At 41.6% G+C, this 13,915-nt stretch overlaps 1 protein-coding gene across 2 annotated transcripts in view; it reads left to right on the top strand.

Moving 5' to 3' along the window:
• Window positions 1-13,548, top strand: part of CCDC105 (coiled-coil domain containing 105) — a 560,734-nt gene extending 547,186 nt beyond the window's left edge. Inside the window, exon 8 of one of the 2 annotated variants that reach the window (XM_044084342.1) lies at window positions 12,275-13,548. In XM_044084342.1, coding sequence (XP_043940277.1) covers window positions 12,275-12,475 — 201 coding nt within the window. In that variant the 3' untranslated portion in view covers window positions 12,476-13,548. The remainder of the gene's footprint in view (window positions 1-12,274) is intronic. The other variant, XM_044084343.1, reaches the window with a different exon arrangement.
• The last annotated feature ends 367 nt before the right edge of the window (window positions 13,549-13,915 follow it).

Raw genomic sequence — 13,915 nt, 5'->3', positions numbered from 1 at the left:
AGACCTTTGACAGTGTCTCGTTCTATTCTTCTACACAAACTTCATATCCTAGAACATGAATTCATTGCTCTGTCATGGTTGTTACATTCAAAATAGAACTCAAGCTGTCAAGTGGCAAAAAGGCAACTCATCCGACATCTCATCACTTCCGCCCGTCCCAGTTGGTGTACCACAAGGATCAGTCTTGGCAACCATTCTCTTTAACATCTTCATCAATGGCCTACATAAAGCCTGTAAAACTGTATCCCTATACAGTATGCAGATGATGCGACAGTTATCTGTATTGCAAAAAAAATCAACAAACTCAAGGACTTACCCAGGAGTCCTTCTCTATAGAAATCTGGCTGACATCTGCCCAGCTATTTCTTAATCCAAATAAAACCAACCTAATAATCCTATTTACACCCAAGCACCTTAAAATCACAAAATACTCATTCAACAAAACAAAAATTGAACTTGTCACACATACTAAACTGCAAGGCATCTGTGTAGATGAGAACCTAAAATTTGATACACACATCCAAAATGTAGCGAAAAAGTTACACCAAAAACTATACTCTCTCTCTGTCTCTCTCTCTTTAGAGCCAAACCCTCTGTCTCAGACTTTGTAAGAAAGCACATTGCCTCTTTTTTCCTGTTTCCTACTCTAAAACATTCTGATCCCATCCTTGACTACATCCAAGTGACCTTGCTAAACAAACTTGAGCAATGTTACTACAAAATAGCAAAACTCACTGCCAACCTTCCAAATAGAACCTACCACTGCGCATCCCTAAGGAAATTACAGTAGCCGGAATTCCCACATTATCTAACCTATTCACAACTTCCACAGATCTGTATATATAAATCTGTATATATCTTGTGTATAAACCAAAAAATTATCTACATATTTCCAGCTTCATACAAATACCCTTCCAGGCCACTACTTTCATCAGACAAATACCTATAACATGTATCCAAACCCAATAATTCTGCTGGTAAATCACTACTCTCCCACCACATCGCTAAATCCTGGAACTCCTTCCCACTAGCAGTTTAACAAGAACACACCCTAACATCATTTAAAATGCAGCTAAAGTCCTACCTTCTCAGTTACCATCTCTATACATGTGATGTTCCTTGCTAATCTCTAAACCCTTACTGTCACCACTCTTTTATGTAATTGGCCATAATATACCTTCTTCTTCACAATCTCTAAATATCTGTCATCTATCCCTCTCCACTACTATCTCCCTTTTACCTGGACCACCTCAATACAACTTTGCAATTTGTAACTTATTTCATTCTGTAATTACATCACTGCCTCCTACTTAATGTCTATTTTAAGCCTATTCCATTTAACTAGACTAGTATAAGATTGATATTATCAAATATTTTACTGAGTTATTCATTTAACCTGTGTATGTTCATTTATTATTTTTTGATTAACTGTTATATCATTGCTAGTCTATTTATTTATTTATTGATATTTGTTAATCGGGTTTGGTCCAGTTGGGCTTGTGGCCCATGTTCAGTGGAGACCTGAGGAGAAAAGCTAAAAAAATAAAAACAGTTTACAGAGAATTAAACATTTGAATCAAAAATAGGGTCAAAATCAGTTATACAAGAGCGTTAGAGAGACAAAGCAGAAATGCAAACACATGATATATACATACCAATATTTTTACAGACTAAAAATATATATTTACATATTTACAAAAAGAGTTAAGTCCAACAGTATTGATTGTAGAGTTTAATAAGTATCCACAATAGTGGAGTAGTTAGCTGTATGTGGAGGTTACTGAAAAGGTATATAGTAGGGTTGTGGGGAGCCTAAGTAGGAGCTTGACAAGGACATATTTTGGAATTGAGTAGATGGAGTTTGAGTTTTTCTTTAAAGTGGGATGTGTGAATGATGGAACAAATGTCTCTTGGGAGTTTGTTCCAGGCTTGGGCGACAAAGTGTTTATATAGGAGTTTGCCAGCTATTTTTTGGGTTGGTAGATTTGTAGTAGTTGCTGATTAGAAGTACAGAGAGTCCATGGAGGAGTGTAGATAGAGATGAAGGAAGAGAGAGCAAGGCAGGATGAAGGTTTGTAAAGAATGAAGTGTAACATTTGAAGTTGTGACGTCAGTAGAAGATGGGAGGATTCTAACCAGTGGAGAGTATTTAGGGCAAGGCAGTGATGTGTATTGTAGGGGGAGTTTGTTTAAAGTAGTAGTTTAGATGTTGGTGAGTACTGGGGCAGCATATAGAAGGGAGGGGAGGATAGAGCTTGTGCAAGGGAGAGTCTGGCATTTGTAGTTAGAATTTATTTGTTGCGATACAGTAAACTAAGTTTCTGTTGAATCTTTTTTATGCTTTGGAGGATGCACAAGTTGAATTTGAGTTCATCATCTATGATGACCCCAAGGTGTATAGTGTGAGCTTCAGGTTGGATAACAGTGTTATTAGAGGAAGTAATAGTAAAGGTGGATTTGAGTTGAGAGAGAGATCGGGGGAAAAATAATAAGAGTTTGGTCTTTTTAGGGTTGAGAATGAGTAGATTCCTGGACAACCACTCTTCAGTGGATAGGAAGGCCTGTTGAGTAAGAGTGTGGAGATTGGAAATATTGTCTGACATGGAGAAGAGAGTCGAGTTGTCTGCATATTGGATGAGGGAGGATTGTTTACAAGAAGAACAGAGATCATTGATAAAGACATTAAATAGGAAGGGACCCAAAATGGAACCTTGTGGTACCCCAGTTGGGACAGGTATGAATGGAGAAGTGGAAGAGAGCCATTTAACAGATTGCTGCCTGCAGGATAAGTAACTGGAGAACCAGGCAAGGGAGGAAGAAGATAGATTGAGATTGGCAAGTTTAGATAGCAGTAGGGGATGGGAGACTGTATCAAAGGCTTTGGAAAGGTCAAGGAATAGACATAATATGAGTTTGTTATTGTCTAGGGCCTCGACAATGGTATGTGTAAAGGATAAGAGGGCAGTAGATGTGCTGTGGTTGGGACGGGAACCATGCTGAGTGTGAGTAAGGAGGTTATGCTGGAGGAGGTAGTTGAGTAGTTGTGAGTGGATACATTTTTCGAGAATCTTAGAGAGGGGACATAGAATAGCTATATGTCAATAGTTAGATGGGTCTGTAGAGTTTCCACGTTTATGCAGGGGAATAGTGAAAAAGGATTTCCATAGGGTAGGGACGATGGATTTCTGAATAGATCTATTGATTAGTATATATACTGGATAGGCAATGGAAACAGCAGCAAGTTTGAGGAAGGTAGGAGGTAGATTATCAGTGGAGAGAGAGCAGGGTTTTATTTTGTGAAGAAGAGATCTGATGTAGGAAGTAGGAATTGGATGTAAAGAGAATAGTTGCTTTTTAGAATGTACATTTATTATTTAAATATTGTATAACTGCCCTCTACTCATTCGGTAAAATGGAACATTTTTCCCTGGGCCTCTGCTGAAAATGGGACTTGTGCCTAGTTGAACCTTCCAAGTAAACAAAGAAACAAATAATATAAATTGTATTATAGTATCCCATATTTTATTCTGATGGTATTAGATAATGACTGAAAGATAACTGATATAGTAGTCAGTGGAATTTACCATGCTCTTGAATTGGAGTGCCTTACAAATTAATTGACTATAGGTTCTGTACCCACATTCTATGGTCTTATTGGCTGCTCACTGCAAGTGATCTCTGCATGGTCTCCATTTCTTATCATGGTCATGTGCACCATCCACAGTAGACCATGATATTATAGGATATGACACACCAAACTAAATCAGAGACAGATGCTGTAACCACCAGAGTGATCATAAACATCTAACATTCCCTCTCTAACCTAAGTCTTTGTGTCACCATCAGTCTTCTTCAGGTGCAAAGACTGTGTGGTTGTATAAATGTATATACACATGTATGCATAGAGCTGTTCAGAACTACATAATTATCTTACATGGAACTGAAGCAGTTGTCACAATCAGATGTTAGATGATAGTTAACACTGCATAAGATCTATTATCCATATATAATCACATCAGCTGGAAAATTATCTCATACTGCGTAAAGTCTCATACTTGATAGTGTCCACTACTGATGTGAGATCCCACTTAGTACAATGTCTAGCACCAGAATAATATTGCATTCAGAGAAATGCCAGTGAATATGTAAATGAACACATTGGATGAGACTGTAGGAAGGCAAAGGCCTAAGTTTGGATAATGTTTTGTTAAATATTGCTGGTACAGACTGCATCAGTGGCACAGAGTGAAAAATCTCTGGGAGCTTGATGGCTTAGGCAGGGAAGATGGTCATGCCCATCCTGAAGGGCGAGGGTATGGTGGTACTGGCCAGTTTATGAAGCTGCCCTGCTGACACAGTTTATATTGAATGGTAGCAACATGCCAGGATGTGGGGAGCCAGTGCAGGGAGGACATGGATGTGACTGTGATGCCTGTGCCCTGGCCCAGCAATCAAGGAACCTCAATCCTCACCACTAACACCAGTGAGGGGCATCCACATTGGGGAGGATAACAAATACACACACAGTAAAGTACAATTTCCCTTAAGAGCACACAGAGATCACAGTCAGTCAGGGGCTGGTTTCTCCCTTTCTCTCCAGATCCACAATAAGACTCCCCAATGGCACAGCTATAACATCCAGATCTGAGCCTAGTGATCAAGCTAAAACCTCTAGCACCCTCTCTGTCCAACCAGTGCTTGTTGTCCCTGCCCAAGTAGCTGACACACGCGCACACACACACACACACACACACACACACACACACACACACACACACACACACACACACACACACTTTGGAGAAGGCTGTCACAGGTTCTCTAGCTGTGCCCTTTTTACCCAGATTATACAGTAGTACCACTTGCCACCAACCACTAATATCAGCTACTAATAAGGCCCTTATCAAAGGGTGTCCAATTATTACTATGTAATATTATTATCCAAATGATAAGTGTGACTGAACAGCAAAGCTTATTAGAGTGACTTGGACAGTATCACTATATACATGCAATGTACTCCAGAGCTTAAATTATCTCTACACAAAACAGCCACCATTGAAAGGTTTACAAATGTTTAATAATAAATAATAAAAACACAAGAAAATATTTACTACACAGTGCTAGTCAAGAGTTCAGAGATCACAGAGAAATACATAAAATAATACAGAAGAAAAATGTTGACATCAGTACAGAAAAAAATTAATCTAATCTTCCTATTTCCTAGCTATATCTAAGAGAAAACCCATTTCTGAAATAAACTTACATATAGAGCATAGGCAAAGTGCTGGTGATGTTGGATGTTCTCAAGGCAAATGCAAAATGCTCTGAATCTCTCTGTCCTTAAATTGATAGCACAGTACCACTGACTCATTTCAGATTGCATCATTATTTTCTGTTTCCTATGCTAAGAGAAGCTCAGAGTGTAACAGGCCTTTTGATCTTGCACCTGGTCAGGAAGCTACAGCAATAAAAGACATTTTACATGCAAATTCCAGCAATTAACTCTGGTCTCAAAACAAAAGCAAGAATTCCTTCATCCAGACATCTTGGCTCCGGGTTTTGAGATCAAACAATTATACACTGTTTGACTTATCAGCTTTCCTGCAGCAGAGCACACTTTTGTTACATTTTTGCAGTTCCACATTTAACACTGTTTTCTTCCATTTAAGAGAACAAGCCGGTGGCTTATACTAATATTTACAAATGACAGAATTATCTACAAAATTCTATCTGGCTAGCCTGGCCACCTTCACATATCTTCACATATCACCCCCCCCCCCCGAGAACTCAAGCTAGTCTTTCAAGTGACCCTTGAGAAATGTTGCTTGAGAGGGTTAGGTCTGTCTGAGTACACCTTACCCATTCCCTATCTTGAGAGCCCATCTGCATTGGCATTGCTAATCCCACTGCGATGCTGAACTGACATATCATATGCTTGCAACCCTAGGCTCCATCTTAGCAATTTGTCATTTTGCTGGCTGGCTCTGGTTAACCATGTTAAGGGATTGTGATCTGTCACTACAGGGAATTTTCTTCCATATAGATAAGGCTGAAGTTTTTGCAGTGCCCACACTATGGCTAGACATTCCCTTTCTACAGCTGCATAGCATTCCTCCTTGGGTTGGAGCCTATGACTGAGATAAATCACTGGGTGCTCTTCTCCCTCTGAAGAAATCTGGCTAAGTACTGCCCCACCCCATGGTTCACAGAATCCACCTCCACAACACATTATTTTCTGTAATCTGGACTGGCTAATGCAGGGGGTCCTCCCAAAACTTCTTTAAGCTTCTGGAATGCCTGCTCACATGCTGGGGTCCACACTACCTTATCTGGCCTGTTTTTCCTTGTCAGGTCTGTAAGGGGAGCAGCTATGGTACTATAACTTGGGACAAACTTTCTGTAGTACTCTGCTGTCCCTAAGAATACCCTCACCTGCTTTTTGGTAACAGGTGCAGGCCATGCCTGAATGGCTTCCACTTTGGCAGGTTCTAGCCTGATCTTACCATTCCCCACTCTATGTCCCAGGTAGGAGACCTCTGCCATACCTACCTGATATTTGCTCGGCTTAGTGATCAACCCTGCCCTCTGTTGTCTGCTCAGCACCTTTCTGACATGTTGAAGGTGCTCTTGCCAGGAATGGCTGTAGATGCAATATAATCTAGATAAGCAAGGCAAACCCTCCTGCTCCTGCTAGGATGTGATCTACCAGCCTCTGAAAAGTCACTGGGGCATTTTTCATCCCAAAGCGCATCTTTGTGAACTCATACAAGCCAAAAGGAGTCACAAAGGCTGACTTCTCTTTAGCACTGGGAGTCAAGGGCACCTGCCAGTAACCCTTGGTAAGATCAATGGTTGTAAGATACTTAGCCACACTCAGCTGCTCTAGGACCTCAACTGTCCTAGGCATGGGGTAAGCATCTGACTCTGAGTGACTATTTAATTTCCTGTAGTCCAAACAGAACCTGGTGCTGCCATCCTTCTTTGGCACCAGCACTACTGGGAAGGCCCAGGGACTGTTCGACTCTTAAATTACCCCTAGTTCCAACATTTCCTGTATCTCCTCCCTCAGAGTCTGTTTGATTTTCTCAGGCACCCTATAAGGGGCCTGCCTAATAGGCCGTTGGGGTCATGTATCCACCTGGTACTGCACCAGGTGGGTGTACCCTGGTTTCCCAGTGAACACATCCCCAAACTCCTGGAACATGGCTCAGATTTCTTGAACTTGGGTAGGAGATAGCTGCTGGGACATTGCTACCCCTTCCACTGAGGTGTCTGTCTGAGCCTCACTGAGGAGATCAGTCACCAGATCTCCCTCCGACTCCTCCTGCAAGCTACTGCAGATGCTCAGCACAAGGGCCTCCCTGTCATGGTAAGGTTTCATCATGTTAACATGGTACAACTTGTGCCCCTGCCCTCTGCCTAGCAGTTCCACCATTTAGTTAACATCACTTACCTTTCTTACCACCTTGTAGGATCCCTCCCAAGCTGCTTGCAGCTTGTTGTGTCTGACAGGAATGAGAACCATTACCTGCTGCCCTACAGAATACTCTCTAGCTCGAGCATTCCTGTCATACCATACTTTTTTCTGTTGTTGGGCTTCTGCCAGGTTCTCCTGGGCCAAGCCCATTTGTTCCCTGAGCCGTGTCCTGAAGTTTAGGACATATGCCACAACAGACTCCTTGTGACGTTCTCAATCACCTTCCCACTTATCTCAATTTAAATCTAGAGGTCCCCTCACCATATGCCCATACAACAACTCAAGGAGTGAAAAACCTGTGGATTCCTGGGGATCCTCTCTGTAAGCATACACAGATAAGGCAAATATTGTTCCACTCCCTCTTAAACTGGTCTGCAAGTGCCCGTAGCATAGACTTGAGTGTAGAGTTTAACCTCTCAACAAGACCATTAGTCTGGGGATGGTAGGGGGTGGTCTTCAGGTGCTTCACCCCACAGTACTTCCACAGACAAGCCAACAGGTCTGACATGAAATTGGCACCTCTGTCAGTCAGTATTTCTTTTGGGAAACCTACCCTGCTGAAAATCTCTAACAAAGCATTTGCCACCTTTTCTGCCTCAATGGAGGACAAAGCCACTGCCTCAGGGTATCTTGTAGCATAATCTAAAACCACTAGGATATACATTTTCCCTGTGGAACTTGGGGTACTCAGAGGCCTCACAATATCCATAACTACCCTCTGAAATGGCTCCTCAATCACAGGCAAAGGCATCAAAGGAGCTATCACCTTGTCTCCTGCCTTGCCTACCATTTGGCACTGCTCACAGGTCCTGCAATACTCTGTTACATCTCTGGAAATTCCAGGCCAATAGAAGTTCTGCATAATACGTCTCTTTGTGTGTTTTATGCCCATATGACCTGCAAAGGGAATATCATGGGCTATAGGTAGAAGCACCAAATGGTAGGCTCTAGGCATTACCAACTGCTTTACCCTCTCACCTTCTAGCTCTCCCTCAGGGGTGCATTCTCTGTACAGTAGCCCTTTGTCCCAGTATACAGATTCCCCCTTCCCTTGAGAATCAGCTCCTTCACTAGCTACCTGCCTCATGCCTTGCAATGTAGGGTCTGAGAGCTGAGCCTGTCTCAACTCTCTCTTTGTAACCCTTCCCAGCTCCCCTTCCACAGGATGTCTGGCATTTTCTGACAGTGGTGCCTCACTGTCAGCCTGGGTACTACTACTCACCTGTACCTTTGCAGTCACTCTGTCCAAGGGAACATCAGTACCCACAAACAGCTGTGACTCACCTCCAGTTTCACTGCTACAGAGTAGCTCCCTCCCTGAAGTAACCACCACACCAGTCCTGACTGCAAGTATGCGGTCTGTTTGGGTCTCCCCAGGTTACCAGACCTACATGTTTGTCTTGAAGCCTAACTGCGTATAACTACATTAACACAAGGAGGAATGTTATGCAGCGGTTTTGTCCTCTTCACAGTGTTTTTTTTGTTTATTGGTTCATTTTGCACTGTGCCTCGTGTTTTGAGGTTATTAGTACATTAACACATGACACTGCCTCAACCAAATCCTTCCCTATCAGGACATCTGTTGGATGGTAGTTCAATACCCTTGTTGTCTCGAGACAACCTACTATTGGCCTTTTGTCTTTCCCACTTACTGGCTGTCACACCTTTTGTTCCCAACCTTGCCTCCGTGGACATCTGTATGCCACATGGCCCCACTGGTTGCATTCAAAACATTTAACCCATGGTCCAGGATGTGTACCTGGACTAATGGCTTCCCCTGCTCCTGGCAGATTCTGTTGGGGCAGTCTGGGCTGCCCACCATTGGTTCCTTTAGACCAATGAGCAGTACTGGGGGTCCCCTTCCTGTGTAGGAATGCCCTGCTTACTAGGTATAGGTCTCCCTTCTTCCCAAACTCCTCTGAAGTAGCACATTGTCTATCAGCTAACCAGATCCTCATGTCCTCAGGCAAAGTGCTAAGGTCTTGTTCCCTCACCAAAAGGTTTGCCAGCCCTTCAAAAGTGGTGACCTGACATCCACTCACTCACCTATGAAAAGAAGTGCTCAGTTCAGCAACATATTCACACACATTTTCATCTGCTTGCGTCTATGCTCACAAAACCTTTTCCTATAAGTTTCAGGTGTTAGCTTAAAAAATTCTAACAAACAGTTCTTAACAGCAGTATAATCAAAACATTCATAATCAGCAAGTTTAGACAACACATATACAGCTTTTCCATGGAGTAATGGAGTCAGGAACCGTACGCAGAGCCTTTCCATGACTCTGGTGAAGAGTCAGCATCTCTTTTTTGTGCTGCCTCTGCCGCTTCTTTTCCACAACTTCCATTTCCAAATGCCTGGCCTCTAAGTCAAGTCTCTTTAGCTCCAGATGGATTTTTGAGTCCTCAGCACAAAGGTTGAGCTGTCCATTCCTTGAATGTTGTACATCTCCATGGCCAGTCTGAACATCCTCCTGGTTGCTGTTTTCTGATGCAGCTGTGACCAAAGCTGCAGTCATGTCTGCCTTAGTCAGGTTTCCCTGCACCAGTCCTTTAGCCTGGCACATCTCAGTCAACTGGCTCCTTGTCAGCTTTCCATACTCCTCTGCTGACATGCTTGCCTGCAGTCCCTGACTAACTAAGCTAACAAAAGAAAACAATTGTGATCTGAACTCTGAGTATTAACTGTGTGGATGATTTAGAGTACAAAACACCTTCAGTGATCACTGTACACAAGCTACAGGAATTCACACTACCCGCACAACTACGAGCCAATTAGTATTTGCCAACCAATTTATATAAGTGGTGTGGATATCCCACCACTGCCAAACAATTAATATGTGATGTGGATATCCCACCACTGCCACCAGTTAATATGTGGTGCCCGTGCCCTGGCCCAGAAATCAAGGAGCCTCAGTCCTCACCACTAACATGAGTGAGGGGCATCCACATAGGGGAGGATAACAAATGCACACACAGTAAAGTACAATTTCCCTTAAGAGTACACAGAGATCACAGTCAGTCTGGAGCTGGTTTCTCCCATTCTGTCCAGATCCCCAATAAGACTCCCCACTGGCACAGCTATAGTGTCCAGATCTCATCCTAGTGGTCAAGTTAAAACCTCCAGTATCCTCTCTGTCCAACCAGTGCTTCGTGTCTCTTCCCAAGTAGCTGACACACACACACACACACACACACACACACACACACACACACACACACACACACACACACACACACTTTGGGATATGAGTTATGTACAAACACACAGGCACTCCTGGGGAAGGCTGGCACAGGTTCTTTAGCTGTGCCCCTTTTACCCAGACTGTACAGTAGTACCACTTGCCACCAACCACTAATATCAGCTACTAATAAGGCCCTTATCAAAGGGTGTCCTACTATTAATGTGCAATATTATTATCCAAATGGTAAGTGTGACTGAACAGCAAAGCTTATTTGAGTGACTTGGACAGTATCACTATATACATGCAATGTGCTGTAGAGCTTAAATTATCTCTACACAGAACAGCCACCACTGAAAGGTTTAAAAATATTTAATAATAAATAATAAAAACACAATACTTCTTACTATACAGTGCTAGTCATGAGTTCAGAGATCACAGAGAAATATGTAAAATAATACAGTAGAAAAGTTATGACATCAATACAGAAAAAAAAACAAATCTAATCTTCCTATTTCCTAGCTATATCTAAGAGAAAATCCAGTTCTAAAATAAACGTATGTATAGAGCATAGGCAGAGTGCTGGTGATGCTGGATGTTCTCAAGGAAAATGCATAATGCTCTGAGTCTCTCTGTCCTTAAATTGTTAATACAGTACCACCGACTCATTTCAGATTACACCATTATTTTCTGTTTCCCAGGCTAAGAGAAGCTCAGAGTGTAACAGCCCTTTTGATCTTGTATCTGGTCAGGAAGCTACAGCAATAAAAAACATTATACATGCAAATTCCAGCAATTAACTCTGATCTCAAAACAAAAGCAAGAATTCCTTCATCCAGACATCTCAGCTCAGGGTTTTGAGATCAAATAATTATACATTGCTTGACTTATCAGCTTTCCTACAGCAGAGTGCACTGTTGTTACATTTTTGCAGTTCCACATTTAACACACTTTTCTTCCATTTAAGAGAACAAGCCTGTGGCTTATATTAATATTTACAAATGACAGAATCATCTACAAAATTCTATCTGGCTAGGCTGCCAGCCTTCACATATCTTCACAGTGACTGTCCAAGCTGGTGATTAAACCTTTACTGGCATGTTTGGAGGAGCATGTATGCAGTGATAAAATAACATGGGTAGTCTTTGTTGTGACATAGGTGTTAATGGCAACACCAAGGGAGAAATTAGGCTATTTGCAATAAAAGCACACCCATAGCTAGGATGGCAGTGAAGGCACAAGCAACCCTAGTGCCTGATTATATGATAGCCCTTCTGATGCCTCTCATCCTAGTGAATCTGGTGACTTCACAGCACTGGAGAATGATTAGGCACCTAGTGGTAATGGGGAGCTATAAAAAAAGTATTGTTAGTATAAGGTCCAATGCTGTTTTGCTATTTTAAAACCTGGCGAGATAAAACTTGGGAAAGTTCAAGATGAGGTTAGTGCAATTTACCATACTCCTGAATTGGAATGGGTACAAATACCGTCCAAGCAACAGCTATTTTGATAACAGCAAAATACAATTTTAACTGGAAAAAATACTATTTATATTCTCACTATGTCGTTTTTTAATTTCCTTTTCTCTTTGATTTATCCTTTCTATTTAACGTTAAAGGGAACCTTAGCTTTGCAACGTTCTCTTGAAAACACCAGCCAAAATCTTGGACTACTTCATCTTGCTCGACTACGCCTGGAGGATAATATCCGAGAAAAGAAATCAGCTTACCAAGTAGATTCAGGTATAGCCAGAATGCGTCGACGCCATGCTGATCATCGATGGAGCACTGAAGAAGGTCTGCGCCCTAGGACTACTTAAAAAACCCAAAGTCAGATACCTTAGTGGCTGCAGTAAACATGCAGAATTTAAATGGCATAATAAACTTTTACATTCCTGTCATGTACTCTGTATCCTCACTGCATGCATTTCTTTATGTAAGGAAAGAATTAACACTAAGAACCTGTATGAGATAGCAAAAGTGCACTTTGATTTTTATTTGTTATGAATCATACTCACTTAAATTTTCTCTGTCCCTTAAGTATTATTGAGAAACAAACTAGAGGTACAACACAGAATTTAAATGAAAAAAATTTACCTCTTTTTTTTTTTTTTTCTTGAGAAATTTTCATTAATCCATAATCTGTTGCAATAGATTTAAATCTCCTGCAGGCTGTTTGGTAAATAGTATGTTATTTGTTGCACCTGAAACTAATAGCAATCTCACAGGATGGGGCATATTATATTTAAAACAAAATGGAGGTGGTGGCAGTAATATTCATAGGACTGGCATGTTATCTTTGTCAAGAAGCATCAACACAGTAATGATAGATAAACAAGGTGAGACTGCAGCACAATGGCACAGTGATTAGCTCTGTAATCTCTCAGCATTCGGATCGCTGGTTCATTTCTTGGTTGGGGTGCCTGCTGTATTTGCCTTTGCATGTTCTTCCTTTTTGTGCATTTCCACTGGAGTATTTTGTTTCTTCCCACACTCCAAAAAACATGCAGGCATGTTAACTACTGGTGGTAAATTAGCCCTTGGTGCACATGAGACAGTTGATTTGACAGTGTTTGGGATTGGTGAACCATCTGGGGCTTGTTCCTGTTTTTGAAATCATTGCTTTCAGTGATAGGCTGCAGCCCCCCACAGCTCTGCACTTGGTGAAAGTGGCTAGATGTAGATATGAAAGGTACACAGTGGAACATGCATCCTACCTTATTCCCACCTGCATTTACACCTTACCTTGAGCTCTGCTACAACAGTCATGCTAGTGTTCCAGACTGTGTTCTAATTTCACCTCTTGTTTTCTAACCTTTGTAAACAACTGTCTATATTCCAGTCCATATTTGTTACCTGTACCCAGTTAAATTACATTTGAACTTGGGAACAAGCCTTGTAACACTTAATTTTTCTGGCAAAGCTTTTATGTTTTTTTTTCATGTGCAACTTCTGAGCAAAAATGCATCACATGTCTAATATTGCTGTAATCATTTCCATCATGGTTTTTTAGTACCTCACGCTTCCTTCCAATGACATGGACAAAGAAAGCTATTTTATTATGATATAATTCTTTCTGAGTGCTTAAAACCACAGCCTCAATATGTATATATTTAATACTCACCAGATTCTACTTATATGGTTTTGCCTTGGTATATGACTTTGTGGCTCTCCCCTTGACAGATTCCAAGAGAACTGTACTTTTCACGTGTGTGTGTGTGTGTGTGTGTGTGTGTGTGTGTGTGTGTGTATTATACAAA

Source organism: Protopterus annectens, chromosome 9.part0 (assembly GCF_019279795.1).
Source record: "Protopterus annectens isolate FY-2018-M chromosome 9.part0, PAN1.0, whole genome shotgun sequence".
NCBI lineage: Eukaryota > Metazoa > Chordata > Ceratodontiformes > Protopteridae > Protopterus > Protopterus annectens.
Note: the sequence above shows the minus strand (reverse complement) of the source record. Positions and strands in the feature narration are given on the sequence as shown.